Source organism: Lactuca virosa, chromosome 6 (genome assembly GCF_052849685.1).
Source record: "Lactuca virosa cultivar CGN04683 chromosome 6, Lactuca_virosa_CGN04683_v6, whole genome shotgun sequence".
Classification (NCBI taxonomy): domain Eukaryota; kingdom Viridiplantae; phylum Streptophyta; class Magnoliopsida; order Asterales; family Asteraceae; genus Lactuca; species Lactuca virosa.
In genome coordinates, this window is record NC_136431.1 from 18,580,459 (window position 1) to 18,599,328 (window position 18,870).

General features: G+C 38.2%; 1 protein-coding gene across 1 annotated transcript; it reads right to left on the minus strand.

The window, feature by feature from the left end:
- Positions 1-158: 158 nt before the first annotated feature.
- On the minus strand, positions 159-4,666 carry LOC145119712 (uncharacterized). Its single transcript, XM_079055421.1, has 6 exons — positions 3,972-4,666; positions 1,428-2,266; positions 1,128-1,346; positions 826-1,039; positions 546-741; positions 159-460 (listed from the first exon to the last, which is right to left on the minus strand). Exons 1-6 carry the CDS (start codon positions 4,495-4,497, stop codon positions 310-312), a joined length of 2,145 nt encoding a protein of 714 aa, XP_078911547.1. The 5' UTR covers positions 4,498-4,666; the 3' UTR covers positions 159-309.
- Between the last annotated feature and the right edge of the window lie 14,204 nt (positions 4,667-18,870).

The window sequence follows — 18,870 nt, forward strand, 5'->3', positions numbered from 1 at the left end:
CCCCTGTTGTTTTACTTTTTTCTATTTTTAACTTTCTAATTTCAACAATATTTAGGTTCTACTTGTTTTACTTAACTTCCTATACGTCTTTTATCTGTATTTTGTGGATTTCGTCTTTTGTTCATCAGGAACTAATAAGAATCTTTAACCTTGTCACATTATACAAAAAATATGATATTCATTTTAGTTGCTATCATTACAAATTTAGTAATTCCACAATAGGGGCAAAATGTGATACACAAGCAAAAGTGCTTAAAGAAATAACAAAAATCCAACAAAAAAAGAAAAGAAAAGAAAATGAGAGATACACTAATCATCCATATCATCATCATCATCCTCTTCTTCTTCTTCATCATCTGAAACAATCTTCTGTTTTTTCCATTTGTAAGCTTGCTCCAAGATCTTCAGATTGGACGCCTGTGTTTCCTCCGGGAACAGGTAATCAATATACTCCTCATACCTACAATTTTACAAAACATTTCACAAAATTAGAATATGATTCCAATTTTTACAATAATAATAAAAAACATTTTTTTTTCACATACCCAGTAGGCCCATCATCCATTTCTATCTGTCTTCTCTTCTTCAACTTCTTAGGCAACTTAGCCCGAACCAATCCCACATCACCCACCTCACCAAAACTACTTTCCATGTTCAGCCACTCTTCTAACAACATAGCCCTCTCCTCTTTCAGCTCAGGGGCTGATGTCCTATAGTAATTAATCGCGTTCTCAAACACACCTGATCAAAAAAAAAAAAATTAAATAAACCATTACAATAATCATTTTTTTTTTAAATAGCAAAAAATGATTGTTAATCGCTTACTTCTGGCACGTTGAATGCAAAGTTTCTTCTTTTCATCATCATGTTTTTGTTGCTGTAGTTGTTCTTCATCTTCTTCTTCTTCTTCAATGGCAGAAGCTTCAAATTTTGCATAACTAATCCACACCTTCAAATGCTTTGTACGATCCAAAAGCCTCTCGTACAGCTGTCTTGTTCTTTCAAATTCACCTTCCGCTATTTCAAAGTCAATATAAGCCTGCGAAAGTCAAACTCATGTTACATAATAAACATCCAATTTCATTTTTTTTTTGAATATTTTAATACCGCGTGTTTTTTTTTCTTACTTTCCATAACAATTCAGGCATGTCAAGTGCAGGTTGTGCGATTGCAAGCTCGAAAATAGCGCGGGCCCGGTCAGTTTCACTTAAAGATCTTTCCAGCTCAGCATATTTGCTCCACGCGTAACAGTTTTCAGGCGACCATTCTAAGTATTTTTCATATAGCTTTCGACATCGATCTATGTTACCTAATTGCAGCTCGATCTCGATGTATTTCTTGAAAATCTGTTTAATCAAATTTATTAAAATAAAATTTATCAAATCAAAATCAAAAAGTACATTACAATTCCTTGATTTAAACCGAACCTTATCTTTAGGAGCAATTCCAATTGCTTTTCCAAGAACAGCGCGTGCAGCAGAGAGATTCAACTGTCTGATTTCAAATTGAGCAGCCAACAACCAAACTTTTGCAAAAGAAAATTTCTTATGAGGAATCAGCTTCAAACACTCGCTATAAACATCGCGTGTTCTTCCAACATCTTGTGCATCAATCTCTTCATACAAAGCATAACTAATCCAAAGATAAATATATCTCTGCCAATATCTTTTCTCCTCAGCAGGTGGAACATTCGCAATGGCTCTTTCGTAAATTTCCCGAATCCTTCCTTTATTCCCAACACTCTCCTCGAGTCTGATGTAATCAAACCACGAGTCATAATTCAAAGGATTCTTTCTAACTTCTTCTTCATATTGAAACCTTCTCTTTCCAACAATGGCGTCTTCGATTCCTTCTCGATCACCATACTGTTTCTCAAAAGCTACAAACTTTCTGTAAAGATCTTCAGCTCTTCCCTTTGGGATGTGGTCGAGGGCGAATTTGTAAATACATCTCGCACGTTCTGTTTCTTTGCATTTCTCTTCGAATTCGGCGAATGCAACGAAGAGAGTTTCGGCTTCTTCATCGTCTGCAAGTTTTTCAACTGCTCTTTCGTAACAGTTTCTTGCTCTTGTGATTTCCCCATTTTTGAATTCGAATTTAGCGTAACGAATCCATGCAGTGACTTTAGGTAAGCATTGAACGAATCTTTCATAGATGGATCTTGCTCTTTCGATTTCGTTGTATCTTAACTCGAATTTGATGTATGAAAGCCATGCTTGTTGATCAGGCTCCCACCCCATCCACCTTTCAAATATCTGTCTTGCACCTGTGAAAAGTTTGATGATATGTGTAAGTTTTTGAAATCGAAATCGAGGGTTTCAATTTGAGTGATAATGGAAAATTAGAAATAGCAATGTACTTTGGGGAATACATTCTTAAGTAATTTACTGAGCTCGATGTCCTTGAACTTTTTCTTACTTAAAAATGTTGTCTACATCGAGTGTCATATAATGAGTAATGTTCTCTATGGCGAATCCAGCAAAGAAAATAACATGGATCAAAGGTATATCAAGACTACTAATAAAGATCCTATAATTGGCCTCCCACATGTGTAAAGACAATGGATCAAGGAAGAAATGAAAGAGGCAGTTGATGGAACACAATGGCTACTCAGAAAGAAGAGGGAGAGAAAAAATAAATGAAGAAGAGAGAAGGCCCCAAGGTTAAGCTTGTGTAAAGAAAAGAGAGCAATCAGAACCGATACACTAGCAGGAGATCAGGAGTCAGGACCTAATAGATTATGTAAGATACTATGTACAACTATAGATTCGTATCAAGTATCAACAATATGTCACAAATCCACATGCTAATCTTTAAGAACTTTGAAGGGTGGGAATACCAAGACTTGAAAATCCAATCCAAGATAATAAAAAGTAGTACATTTATCGAAATTCCTAATCCCAAAAACTGAAATAGGATGACATTTGGGTTCCTAAGTTTCCCAAAATTTACAAACAACCTACTAGAAATAGCAAGTTAAAGAAACATGGGTTATACAAACAAAAGCAAAGACGTGCTCTAATTACCCTATTCTCAGTTTGTATAAATGCTTAAACAGTGAATGGCAACATGAAATTTATATAACAGTGTGTCATATAATGAGTAATGTATATCAAGACTACTAATAGAGTAATCATTGTTGAATATATTCAACAGGGATTGTAAGTTTTTGAAATCGAAAAATCAAGGGTTGTAAAATTATAATGTTGCTATTTCTTGCGTTTAGCCTGATATAGAAAACCAAGTGTGTTGTACAATTATAATAATGCAATGAGAGGGTTTATTATAGTAATAGAGTAATCATTGTTGAATATATTCAATAGGGATTGTTTAACAAATAAGCAGTAGTTGACTACCAAATGAATGCATTTGGGAATGATTGAATAATTGAACACAACCAACACATTCTTTAGAAGATGGGAGATCTTTACTTAGTTTGATGTCCTTGAAGGCTTGAGCATTTTCTTACTCCTTAAATTTATGTTCTATTTGAAAAAGTTATCTACACCATGTGTTATACAATACAATAAGTAATGTTTCAAGGTATATCAAGACTACTAATAGAGTTCTTACAATTGTCCCCGACATATTTTCATGCTTCTCTAGAAATTTATACAACTGAATGATACATTGTCATGATAAGGGTTAAACGGACTGGCTAATTAATGCATTACTACAGCTTAGAACTACAAAACAAAGGTTTTCAATGCTTTATCTGTGTAGTCATGAATAACTTCCAATGTGAGTTGTGCAACAAGTAGTCATGAATGAGTACCAATGCTGGAAATTACGGTTTATAATGAATAATGTTTTAAGATAGTTAGCAGCTTCAAAAGCAGAATTTTCTTCACCAAGAGTTTTCAATGCACTTATCTACGTTGAAATTATGCAGCTAAGATAATGATAATCATACCATGATATGGAATTAAGCATAGCAATATCAAGTAAAGTAATAAACACGATTGAAGTACCTGCAACATTGCCTAGCATTTCCTCCATATGAATATACTTATACCACAACTGATCCACCCTCGGTAACAAAGTAACTGCCCTATCCCAGACATTCCTTGCATGATTGATGAACTTATTCTTCATCTCAACGTCGGCATATTTCAACCACATTGTATGGTCTCTATAGTCGACATCAAGCGCTCGTTCCCATACCGACCTAGCTCGATTGAAATCCTTCTGTGACTCTTCCCACTTGGCATACTTCACCCACACACTCTTGTTCCACCGCACTCTCCGAATCAGGTCTTCGAATTCTTTACGTTTACGGAGACGATAGTCTGCGAGCTCTGTGGAGTCGGTGATTTTCTGCTTTGGTGGTCGGATTTCAGCTTCTTGACGTTCTCGTGCTTCACGTAAAATCTGTTCCGCTGTAATTTGAATTGGAGCTGGGGTTTTGTTCTTAACCCTAGTTGGTCGAGGAAGCTTGACCTCCGTTTCCTTCCGAGTCAAATAGCCTAACGCCGGATCTCCCTCTCGGGATGCCATGGTTGGATTCGAGGTTCTGAATGCTTGATTTGGGGTTTAGCAACGAGGTTACCGTAGGCGAATCGTGTAGGAAAGAAGATCTTGTACCAAAAAGAAACCCTAGTCGTCTTGGGTACGTCGTAAGGCGGAACAATGAGGAAATGATAGCTTTTTTTTTTTTCTGATGAAAGGGTTTTAGGTTTTTTTATTTTTAACTTGGTAACTAAATTTACAACTACAACTAAATGGAAACTTTTCTTTTGAAAATAATTTAGGTTCAAAATAGTTGGTCGTATTTTTAAGGCTTGTATATATTTTGTTGGTGATTTGTGTCATCGGTATTATTTAAGTATAATAGATTAATTTATTGATCAAATATAATATTGATGAACATTAAACAAGTAATGATGGTGTGGAATCCACGTTTGTTTGAGTTTGTCCAAGATTCAAAATAAACTGTCATTTAAGGGTGAAACTCTGAACAAACGGGGATCCGGGGACAGCGCCCCTAGTAGCCGGGTCCAAGGGGCAGAGCCTTTGGTTGAGATGTTTATTTGGGTTATGTTGTTTTGTTAAAAATGCATCGAAAATCCGATTTTTCTAAAATTAACCCGGTTTTGACCATTTTTTAAGAACCCAATTTTATAACAGTTTTAGAGACAGTTCGGTGTTGGTTGTTAAAACTGTATTGGGACAGTTTTGGTGGTTTTCATACATGGAAATTGAATCTCATTTTTTGTTCATTATTTATGGTAAATTGAAAATCATAATAAATTTTAGTCTGTGTTCTTGCATCTCTTATGAGTCTTATCCAATTGAATTTTCAGGAATATCACTAAAATCCTTCAATTTAAAAATGATTTCACGATTCTCGAATTTTCAAGCACTCTGAATGTAACATCCCGATGGCGAGGTATTTCTAATTTTAACCCTATAATTCATTTATATTGCATTTTGGTCCCTAAGTTCAAGAAATGTATGCAACAAGGGCCCTAGTGGTATTTTCGTAATTTTGGCCTTGGGGGAGTATGTCGTGCGTACGTGTGTACGTGGAGCGTAGTAAGGCGCGCCCTAGTACGTTAGGCGTACATCAGTGTACGCGGGGCGTACTTGCCAGATGTGGAAACCCTAATTTTTAGGGTTTGGCTCGTATTTAAGCACTCTTATGTCCTCATTTCCTTCACATCATATGCCCCCAACCCTCTCATACGTGTTTGCAACCTTAGTTCCGCCTTGAGGAGCCATTTCAAGCTTAGAATGTGTGTTTTTGTGCCTTAGAAAATGAAGAAAGGAAGTCAAGCTCATCTTAGAGGATTGAAGCACTTGGATCTGGGATTTCTACAGCATTTGCAATCTTCTTAAGGTATAAAGCTTGCAACTTTATCCCTCTATCAATTAGATCTAGTTTTGAGTGTTTTAAGGATGCTTTTTGGTCCCAAAATGTTAGGTCTTGAGCATGACATGTTCTTGATTCATTAAGTCACATTTCCAGAAGTTAGTAGAGTATTTGAGCCATAAAAATGGAGTCCTAATGGTTATTTCTATTCCATGCATGTTGTAGAGTGTCTTAAGGCATTAAGATGTTGGATTTTTATGGATTAAGCACTTATTGAGCATGCAATGTCATAAAGTTGGAAACTTTATGACCCTAACGACTTTTGGACCTTGGATCTGCTTTTGGACATGTTAAGACCTTGTATTAAGCACTTGATAGAGGAAAATTGGAGTCTAGGGGTTACATCGTGCGTACATGGGCGTACGCCTAGCGTACGCGATCAACGGCCCCGTTTTGGTCAAGCGGAGGTTACGCCCAGCGTACCTCCAGAGTACGCCTCACGTATGGTTGCTGATTCGACTCGGCTAGGTTAACTCGGTTGGGTTGTCTTAGTTGACTTATGGACCTTTGACCAGTTTGACCTTAACCTTGACCAATTTTGACTCAAGGGTACTTTGGGTATTTTGGATAGGTTGATTAGAGTTATGACTCGGAGTTTGGACCTCATCATCTACCCTTCAGTCTGTGAAGTGAGTTTCCTCACTGTGCTAATTTTTGTAGTTGTTGTTGGGTTTTGAGCATTCTAACACTCCTATGGTGTACATGCAACCCTAGAAACCTTGGATCTATGTTTGACTAAGATACATGCAAAATGATTTTCCAAGGTTCATAATCCTATCTAGCATACATGGGGATCTTTTATTCTAATAGTTAGTAAGAATTACATACCTCTTTGTAGCTTGGATTCCTTTGAAACCTTGTGAGCCTAGCACCTCAAGTGTGATGCCTCAAATGCTTCACACAACACCAAGTACACTTGGAATAAACTCTAAGAGAATAAGAACACTTGGATTTTCGGCTAGCCCTCTTTGATTCACTCTAGTGGCCGAAAATGGTGAATAATAGCTTCTTTATATAGTATGTTACAATTAGGGTTACACTATGTAAACCCTAATTGTCATGACCTTTCATTTCCATGACCCATGGGTTATGTAACCCCCATGGAGCATCCATGGAGCATCTTATGGGTTTAACCCAACTTGATAATCCATGGAGCCTTGGCCCACTATATAAGTTATGGATGATTGACACAATCAACCCATATATTTAATTAGTCTTCTTTTGATCACATAATTAATTCTAAATTAATTATTGATCAATACTAACTAAATATTATTATTCTTATTATTAATATATTAGAACTTATAATATATTAATAAACCATAAGTGTCTTATTTCTCTCATTTAGTCTATCCAAGTGCATGATGCCATGCAACCCAAATGGACCATGTCGGGTCGGGTCAAGTACATACCAAATATAGTTATGGACTTAGACACTATATCCAACAGTCTCCCACTTGGATAAGTCTAATAACTATAGTTGCAAGTATGACTTCAGGAACCGATCAGCAATCGTAGCTCTTTCAAGGTCTCTCGGAACTGAGAAGATGATGGTGTGCCATTTTAGATAAGTGATCATATAATCCTCTGTTCTAGATATCAGCCGGACAAACACATGGAACAATGTCTTTCTATTGTCTAGCAGTTGTTTCCCGATTTCCGATTTGTTTGACATAGAACTTAATTGAACACATCAATTTAGTTCTGACTGGGCCCGGTACATGGGTCAAAACAAAATCATCGAGGGGCCCAGATATCGCTTCTAATCCAAGAAGGAACATATAAACTTCGACTCATATGTTTGCTCTACTATTTGTTGAATTACACGCAAAGGTACGTTTTATAACATCGAGTTACCAATGCGTTTTCGTACAATCAATGCATAACCAACTCATAGGTAACAAATCATATGTCTAGGTTTGAAGACTTATATGATATTACCGTCTCACGATCACTCGAGATAAATTCCATGAAGTGATACCAGTGAGCGTGGGTTGAATCCAATACTCAGAACTTATGAGCACTCATGAGTGTTGTAGCCCCCTTTGTCCAACATCTTGGACCTCTACAAACCAACCCATGACAGTCTTGATTCATATGTACTTCCAACATATGATTGACTGTGGAGAATTTGAATAATATGATATATACTATAACATAATTATTCTGGAAGTCAAAACATGCAAAAAGAAATACTAGTAAATGATTGACAAGAGATAGCAACACTTTACTCATAAATAACAACTTTTATTTATCATCAAATGCCAATTACATTTTACATATTTCAAAATTATCTAACTTCTAAAAACTAATATCATCTCTTAGCCCTATGCACCTAGCATGCTGAAGATGTTTAACCCTACTCAGTCCCTTCGTGAAGGGATCTGCCGGGTTCTCATCTGATGATACCCTTTTTGCCACGAGGATTCCTTCTTCTATTCGATGTCTGATGAAATGATTATGTCGATGTGCCTGGATCTCCCGTGATCTCTTGGTTCCTTTGCTAAGGCAACTGCACTTTCACTATCACAGAAAATTTCCATGGGCTCCTTAATAGCTGGTACAACTCCAAGGTCTCCGATGAAGTTCCTTAGCCATATAGCCTCCTTTGCTGCTTCACTTGCTGCTATATACTCTGATTCACAAGTGGAATCAGCCACTGTATCTTGCTTGGAACTTTTCCAAGTAATTGCCCCTCCATTTAGGGTAAAGACCCAGCCCGACTGAGAGCGGAAATTATCCCTATCAGTCTGAAAGCTAGCATCATTATACCGTGTTACTTTCAAGTCATCACTCCCACCAAGGGTAAGGACCCAGTCCTTAGTCCTTCGCAGGTACTTGAGAATATTCTTTACTGCAGTCCAGTGAGCCTTGCCAGGATTACTCTGATATCTGCTAACCATGCTTAAAGCAAAAGCAACATCAGGACGAGTACAAGTCATAGCATACATGATCGAGCATACAGCGGAAGCATATGGGACTCGACTCATCTCAGCTATCTCTTCATCTGTACTCGGGCTCTGAGTGTTACTCAGTCTGGCATTACACTGAATAGGTAAATCTCCTTTCTTGGAATTTTCCATACTGAACCTCTTCAGCACTTTGTCCAAGTAGGTACTCTGACTAAGTCCAATTAGTCTTTTACTCCTGTTTCTCAAAATCTTTATCCCGAGGATATAGGCAGCTTCTCCTAGGTCTTTCATAGCGAAACACTTCCCAAGCCAGGATTTCACTTCCTGCAAGGTTGGGATGTCATTTCCTATGAGCAGTATGTCATCTACATACAGTACCAAAAAGCTAACTATACTCCCACTAGCCTTGACATATATACACGATTCATCTTCACATCTCGAAAAGCCAAACTCTTTAACTTTCTCATCGAAGCAAAGATTCCATCTGTGAGGTGCTTGTTTCAATCCATATATGGATTTTTCAAGCTTACACACTCTATTAGGGTATTTTGTACTTACAAAACCCTCTGGCTGAACCATGTAAACATCCTCAACCAGCTTTCCATTAAGGAAAGCGGTTTTGACATCCAATTGCCATATTTCATAATCATGAAATGCAGCAATGGCTAACAGAACCCTAATAGACTTAATCTTGGCCACTGGTGCAAAGGTCTCATCATAATCAACTCCCGGAGTTTGAGAATAACCCTTTGCAACCAGTCGTGCCTTATAAGTGTGTACATTACCATCCATGCCGGTCTTCTTCTTGAGGATCCATTTGCACCCTACTGTCTTACGACCTGGTACATTGTCAACCAAGTTCCAAACTTGATTGTCATACATGGATTGTATCTCGCTATCCATAGCCTCTTTCCATTTAGCAGACTCAGGGCCTGCCATGGCTTCCGTGTAGCTGTTAGGCTCTTCCAGATTTATCAGTGTATTATCACTGATAAGGGTATCACCTTCTGTAGTAATATGGAAACCATAATAATGTTCAGGTGCATTCATAACTCTGGTGGAACGCCTCAGAGGTATGGACTCTTCAGTCGGCTCAACAGGAGTTTCCTCTTCAGGTTGAGGGCTAGGGTTTGAGGTTCCTTCACCGCTTGACTCTTGAATTTCTTCAAGGTCAACTTGCCTCCCACTGTCTCCTTGGCTTATGAGTTCTCTCTCTCGAAAGACTCATCTTCTTGCTACAAATATCACATTGTCACTGGGTCTGTAGAAGATATAACCAAAAGATTTATGTGGGTAGCCGATGAAAATACACCTCTCACTTCGAGGTTCGAGCTTGTCGTGAGTCTCGCGTCTCACGAAAGCCTCACAACCCCAAACATTGATGTGGTCTAGATTTGGAACTTTTCCAGTCCACATCTCGTGAGGTGTTTTGGCAACCTTATTTGTAGGGACTAGATTAAGGATATGGGCGGCAGTCTCTAAGGCATACCCCCAAAATGAGATTGGTAGCGAAACTCGACTCATCATGGAACGAACCATGTCCAACAAGGTTCGATTGCACCTCTCAGCTACACCATTCAACTGTGGTGTTCTGGGAGGTGTCAATTGTGAGACTATCCCACATTCCTTAAGATAGTCAAGGAACTCGGTACTAAGATACTCACCACCTCGATCGGATCGAAGCATCTTAATGTTCCTGCCCAACTGATTTTCCACTTCTTGCTTAAACTCTTTGAATTTATCAAAGGTTTCCGACTTATGTTTGATTAAGTAGACATATCCATATCTACTAAAATCATCAATAAAAGTCACATAAAAGCGATTAGCATCTCTAGTGGCGGTTCTGAAGGGTCCACACACATCTGTGTGTATGAGATCCAACAAACCTTCACCCTTAGCACAAGTGCCAGTAAAAGGTGACTTTGTCATTTTTCCAAGTAGATAAGATTCACAACTATCATCCGACTTTAGGTCAAATGATTCCAAGACTCCATCCTTTTGGAGTTGGCCTATGCGTTTCTTGCTTACATGTCCAAGACGACAATGCCATAAGGATGCTTTATCTAAGCTAGTGGAAGAATCGATACACAATACATTATTTCCTAAGTTGTCTACAACAGATACAGTTTCATACACACCATCACAAGGTAATGCTTTAAAATAAAGAACACTATTATAGAAAGCATCAATACCACCACTTTTATTATCAAAATAAAAGGTGAAACCTTGTTTATACAATGCATGAAAGGAAATAACATTTCTTGCCATTTCTGGCGAATAACAACATTTATTCAAGTCTAATGTAAACCCACTATCAAGTAACAAGGAATAAACTCCAATCTTGGTGACAGGTGAAACTTTCCTATTCGCCATGATGAGGTTTATCTTTCCATGCTCCAAATCCTTACTTCTTCTTAGTCCCTGCAGATCAGAACATATGTGAATTCCACAACCTGTATCAAGGACCCAAGACTTAGAATGAGGTGAGTTATTAGACAATATAGTGTATATACCTGCATGGTTGGGTTTTACTTTCCCATCCTTAAGATCTTGCTGGTATTTAGGGCAGTTTCGCTTCCAATGCGACTTTTCATGGCAATAGAAACATTCAGCCTCATTAGGGTTAGCAGAAGGAGTGACAAAACCTTTCTTGGTTTTGCTTGAAGAGGAGCCTTCAAGGGTTTTACCCTTGGTACCCTTACAAGGGTTCTTTCTCTTCTTACCTTTGCCATGCCCGATTGCCAAGACATTAGCCGCAGTAGGAGTAGGAGGAGTAGTAACACCCGACTTACCCTTAAGACTACTTTCTGCAGTCTTTAAGAGTCCTTGAAGTTTACTAAGTGTAATTTCTTCCTTATTCATGTGGTATGTCATTCTAAATTGATCATAACATGAAGGTAAGGAGTGAAAAATGATATCTATTGCTAACTCCTCAGGAAAGTCAACATTTAGTTTCTTCAAGCGATCCACAAATCTTTGCATTTTCTGCATGTGGGTCGTGAGGGACTCATTGTCCTTCATTTGGGTGGTTATCATGGAGGAGATTATTTCATACCTCTCTTGACGAGCACTTTGATGGTATCGCTCCATCAAGTCCATGTGCATCTCAAAAGGGTAATAGTCCTCATAGGACTTTTGGAGGTCAGCTGTCAGTGTGGCAGTCATGATACATGCTACTTTGGTAGCATCCCTTTCATGTGCCTGAAATGCAGCAATCTCCTCTGGGGTAGCAGTTGACTCATCAATCTCCTTCAGCTCCCTATCAAGGACATATTCTTTGTCCTCATAGCGAGTGACCATCCTGATGTTTCTGATCCAATCCATAAAATTGGATCCATCAAAGATGACTCTCCCACAAAGGTTCATGAGAGAGAAGGAGCCAGTAGGGTTTGAGCCAGAAGCATGTTTTTGGAAGACATCTGAAATGAAAGAATAAGTTTAGATTAGATTTCAGGATAGTCCTTAATAAAGCACCCAAATGCTATATTAAGGCTAGGACCCAACACAATATTTTATAACTTAGAAGAGGGATGCCGTAATCCAAGCTATAAAATATTTGAAGGTAGGTGAATGACGATTCACCAATTTCCACCATAAAACGGAATAAATCTTATTAGGTTTTAATTGGTTTAGAAATTCCTAGGTTCTTTGAGATTCATTGAACTTTTCAATGGCATGTTTCAATCTCGAGTGTGCCCTTCAAGTTTTGTGACTGGGATGCCGAGGATCACAAAACAAGGTGTGAAGTAACCATGCAAATTACTTGGTACACTTAATGTATTACCCCTCAATCGAAGTGTCGGTTAACCACACACGCTCCAACGATACTATGATAAACATTAAGTCACCCTTTGCCTACCTTGATAAGTCCAAGCTAGTGTGTCGGTTAACCACACACGCTCCACTAACGACTTAATCAAAGTGCAAAGTGTAATTTCATGGATTAGTACCTTATTCACATTTTCCTAAAGTAACTAAGATTGGGAATTTATAAATGTTTAGTTACTTTAGTATATTCATAATACTTATTATGAGAATTATAGTCATTGTTCTACCTTTTCGGCTAACGACCATCCACCGATCAAGGAAGCGGTGGGTGAGAATGGACACCCATTAAGTTGCCATTTTATAGGCAACAACCTTATACCCCCCTTATAGACCGGCTTCGTGAATGAGGCCTACTAATGGTAAAACGACTTTTATCTTATACATATATAATTATTATTCACTTATAATATTATAAAGTATAAGGGTTGAATTTTAATATTTAAAATTCTAAGGGTTGGAACTAAAGTTTTAATTATGACTTTACTTGTTCCAAAACTTGAGGGCAAATTTTGTAAACTTTCAAAACTTTTCATTTCTCATAACTTATGATTTTATTAGAGTATTAAAATGAAGACTCTTCATTTTCATAACTCTTGTGTTCTTTTAATGGTTTTAATTCAAGTATGACTCTTGGTTTTCCATAACTTGAGGACAAGTTATGGACTCCATTAAAACACATAATGATCAAGAATTAACTAACATGGAGGTTACAAATAATTCCTATGATCATCTAAATTCATAAGTTCAAGAACATGATTATCAAGAATTTCAAGAATCATAACAAACTTATATAAAACTTGTAATTTTTGATAATAGTCATTGAAAATGGATTAGCATAAACATTACACCAACTAAAACACGTTTTAAAACACCAAAATAGTTTAAGGTAATGTTTCTAGTCCATTTCCAACAGCAAAGCTCCAAAAACTGCTCACTGGATGACAAACTCGTCGAGTTCATCAAGGAACTCGTCGAGTTCATGCAATAACACATAAACTCGGCGAGTTTTTGTCCAGAACTCGTCGAGTTTTCTTGTCTGGACAGTTTTTGGCTTTTGAAAAACAAGTTTGCATCAAGTATTTAACAAACAAGCCTAGGCTCTCATACCACTGTTGGGTTTTGAGCATTCTAACACTCCTATGGTGTACATGCAACCCTAGAAACCTTGGATCTATGTTTGACTAAGATACATGCAAAATGATTTTCCAAGGTTCATAATCCTATCTAGTATACATGGGGATCTTTTATTCTAATAGTTAGTAAGAATTACATACCTCTTTGTAGCTTGGATTCCTTTGAAACCTTGTGAGCCTAGCACCTCAAGTGTGATGCCTCAAATGCTTCACACAACACCAAGTACACTTGGAATAAACTCTAAGAGAATAAGAACACTTGGATTTTCGGCTAGCCCTCTTTGATTCACTCTAGTGGCCGAAAATGGTGAATAATAGCTTCTTTATATAGTATGTTACAATTAGGGTTACACCATGTAAACCCTAATTGTCATGACCTTTCATTTCCATGACCCATGGGTTATGTAACCCCCATGGAGCATCCATGGAGCATCTTATGGGTTTAACCCAACTTGATAATCCATGGAGCCTTGGCCCACTATATAAGTTATGGATGATTGACACAATCAACCCATATATTTAATTAGTCTTCTTTTGATCACATAATTAATTCTAAATTAATTATTGATTAATACTAACTAAATATTATTATTCTTATTATTAATATATTAGAACTTATAATATATTAATAAACCATAAGTGTCTTATTTCTCTCATTTAGTCTATCCAAGTGCATGATGCCATGCAACCCAAATGGACCATGCCGGGTCGGGTCAAGTACATACCAAATATAGTTATGGACTTAGACACTATATCCAACAGTTGTACCCTATAAAAGCTTTATGTTAGTCCCTTTCCCTCATTTCTAAGTCAACCTCCACACTCTCAAAACCCTAAATCGACCTTAGAGCCTCTTGGAGGTGTTCTTGAGCTATTGGGAGGCTTTGATGCTCATTTTTGCCCTTGGGAAGGAAAGAAGAGAAGTTTGAAGTTGTTTTGCTTGGTGGGAAAGCTTTGGATCCAAAATCATCACCTTGTAGGGAAGCTTTTTGAGGTATCAAGTTTTCATCTTGGCTTATGTATGATTAGATCTCTTCATGGCTAGTTTTTTATGATTTTGGTCTTCTTTTTGAGATTATGGATGAGTTAGGTTGTTTAAGGGTTATTCCTTTTAGATCTAAATTGGTTGTGGTATCTTTGAGCATAAAGGTGCAAGTTTTATGTGTATTATGGAGTCATGCATGCATTAAGTCAACCATTAAGTCCTTTTTTAAGCTTGATAACTTATTTTAGTCATGTATGAACGTAATGTTGGCAACTTTACGTGGTATTCCAGCTCAAGGAGGTCAGATATGTGATTTGGAAAGCTTTGTCTTAATGGATTAAGTGAAAATCGGGTTTGAGTTGAATTAGGGTGAGTACGTTGGGCGTACAAGCAGGTACGTGCAGCGTACAAGCCTCCAAGAGAGTACGCCACGCATACGTGCCTGTACGCCCCGCGTACTCGGTCAGATTGGGCTTTGTGTGTTTGGGCTATCTTCTGGGCTTGGGTTGCTTGGGGCTTTGTTGGGCCATCTGTTAACAAGTGTTTGGATTGGGGAAATGTTAATGGGCTTTAGGGTAAGGCCCAAGTAAGGGTTTGGGCCCAATTTGGAAAATTAAGCCATAAGTGGGCTTTGGGTGGTTTTTGGTTTGTGGGCCTTTATGATTGGAAGTTTGGGCCTTAGTCTTGGACGGTGAGGGGTAAAATGGTAATTTTACCCCATATATGGATTATTGGATTTGGTTTGGAACCCAATTGTTAATTGGGTGTTATTTGTTTGATAGCATGGGGATTCTAGCGGATCAGCGGTCAGAGATTTATTCGTGGTTTCAGTTGTCGAGGTGAGTCTCCTCACTGTACTATGGGTCGAAGGCACCAATGCCGGCCCATTTGGTTTATGCATTATAGGAAGACCCCGGGTGGCCCTTGGCATTTGTATGAAAGACCAGGAGGTGGCTCCTGGCAATTCTGTATGCAAGACCAGAGTGTGGACTCTGGCAGTTAAGTAGATAAGTAATTGTAGATTGTATGATGTTTGTCTTTGCGATGCTTGCATGGAAGACCAGGAGGTGGCTCCTGGCACTTTTCTGTAAGACCCAGGGTTTCGGCCCCCGTCCTAGTAAGGAAGACCATGATACGGCTCGTGGCATAATGGCAAAACTATGGCTGGTACATAGCATTTTCTATTGATTGTTGGATATGTATGACATGTATGGCTCGTATGATATGTATGGTATGTGGTATTTGGGGAAGTCACTAAGCTTTGTGCTTACAGTTTGTGGTTTATGGTTTCAGGTACTTCCGGTTCGAAAAGGAAGGGCCCGGCTTGATCACAGCGCATACACCCGTGTTTTTCCGCAATTCGTGAATTTGGGATTTTACTCTGATAATTGTTTTACTCTGGAATACTTTTAATTGATTGAATAAAGATAAATGAATGTTTGAATATATATTAAAAATAAAATTTTTACCCTATGATTTTCGGGGTGTTACGCACCCACCCATTCGTCCTGCCAGAATAAAGTTTTTTCACCAGATTCCACCACCAACCTGAATATATCAGATAAACTCATACCCCTTTTTTGGATCTCCTTCTTAGCAGATGTTATATTGTTCCATACTCATGGGATGTTCCTATTTGAGAGTTGACCAAATGGATTACCCAAAAGTTTATGAATACCATTGATTACCTAACACCAAAGAGATTATGTCTCATTCTTTAGCCTCCACCACCATTTGACGATTAGGAAAATATTAAGGGTTCTAATGGAGCCAACACCCAAGCCACCATCCGCCTTAGACTCTATTACCTTGTCCCACGATACCCAATGTATTTTCCTATCATTTTCATTACCGCCCCATAGAAATCTCACGCCTCGAGCTTGTCCACCACACCACAAGGAGCCATGAAAATGGAGAGGAAATAAGTTGGAAGATTACCGAGGATAGATTTAACAAGAGTCAAACTACCCCCGAAGGACAGTGAGTTTGCTTTCCAAAAAGAGAGCTTGGAGTTGAATTTATTAACAATAAGTTGCCAATGTTTTTTCAAATTCATATTTGCCCCAACCGGGACACCCAAATAGGTGAATGGTAGAGAACCCGGTTTACATCCAAGAATACCTGCCCAGTTCACGAATTCCGATGGATTGGATCATATACCAAAGACATGAGATTTATGAAAATTGACCTTTAGACCAGACGAAACATGAAAGCATTTGAGAATACGGGTGATGTTTTTGAGGTTCAAACGAGACCATTCACCAAAAAATAGTGCATCGTCGGCATAGAATAGGTGAGAGAGAGCAGGACCGCCATCCGAAATGTTTATTCCTCTGAATATACCTTTCATCACGGCAGTTTGAAGGGCAACGTTTAATCCCTCCATTACGATGATGAACAAGAATAGTGACATCGGGTCGCCTTGACGGACACCACGGGAGATACGAAACTCATTTGTAGGAGCCCTATTTACTAGGACTGACGCGCGCGAGGAGGAGGGATATCCCTGAATCCATCATCTCCATCTGTTATCGAAACCTATTTGTGATATAACAGAATCGAGATACTCCCAGTTGAAAGAGTCGAACGTTTTGTCAAAATCGACTTTGAACAATAACACCTTCTTCTTGGTCTTTGTGGCCCATGCACATATTTCATTAATAATTAACTGGCAATCTAATATGTTCCTCCATTCCACGTACGCCGACTGTACCTTACCAATAATTGACCCAATAACAGATTTAAGCCTGGTCGCCAGGATTTTAGAGATGATCTTATAGAGACACCTTATTATACTAATAGGACAGTATTCATTCAAAGATATTGGATCTTTGATTTTTGGGGCTAATGTGATGAAGGACGAATTACATGTGCGAGAAAGAGTGTCATGGTCCTTAAAATGTCTGATGAATGCCATAACATCCGAGTATAGAGTGTTCCAATATTTACTGAGAAACTTAAAGGTTAACCCGTCTGGACTCGGCGCCTTCTCCCCACCACAAGACCAAACGACAATTTTCACCTCATCCAACTTAATTGGGGATTCTAATCGAATGACATCTATCATCGAGATGGACTGAAAGTGTGGGTTTATGAGTTTCGGTATGGAAGGTCAATTTTCGTGAAATTTGTCTCTGAAAAATCGAAATGCCTCATATTTGATCTCCTTAACTTCAGTTGTCCATCTATCGTTAATAGATAAACCATTCACCCTGTTTTCCTGTTCTTTCAATTGATGAATCCATGAAAGAACTTGGTGTTCTCATCACCATCAACAGTCCACCGAAATCTAGATTTTTGTTTGAGATCCATGGTTGTTAGTTTCTCTAGATCAAGAATCTTCTGTATACCATTACTTCTAGTGATTAACTCATACTCAGTGAGTAATCGTGATTCCGCCAACTTTTCGAGATTTGCAACAATTTCGTTTAATTGAGTCATTTCCTGATTTTCTTTGATATATTCAACCTTACGCCATTTTTTGATTTCGTTTTTTAGGTGGATGAGTTTTACAACCAGGAAGGCATCAGGACTACCATATCCCACAAAAGAACTCCAAGCATCATTAACAATCTGATCAATTCCATCCTTTATTATCCAAGAATTAAAGAATTTTAAAGGAAGGGGTCCATAGTTAGCTACAGAGGAGATGAAGGTGGTGGGGAAATAATCTGATAGCTCTCTAGGATGTGTCGTGTCCATACTAGATGGAAAAGATGATAGAAAATACGGGCAAGCTAAGACTCGGTCCAACTTACTGAGCTTGGCTCCTACTCGTGACATGAAAGTATATTTCTCACCTACCATAGAATACTCACTAGGCCTAGCGTCTTGAATGCATCTGCTGAACGCCAATGCACTAGCAGTGCAAAAGGTTGAATTAAATATTTCCTCTACACGTCTAACTACATTAAAGTCTCCGAAGAAGACCCGTCTATCTTGTTTTGACTGCTTGATTGATAGTACTTCTTGCCAAAGTTCATGTTTCTCTAAAGTTGATTGTGGTCCATAAATGTTGGCAAAGTTAGTGTTTCCTTGAGAGTCCTTCCATTTACCAATAACAATAAGAAGGGAATTGGATTTGATGACTTCAGATTTATGAAAAAAAAATGGGTGTTCCAAATTGAAATAAGACCCCCA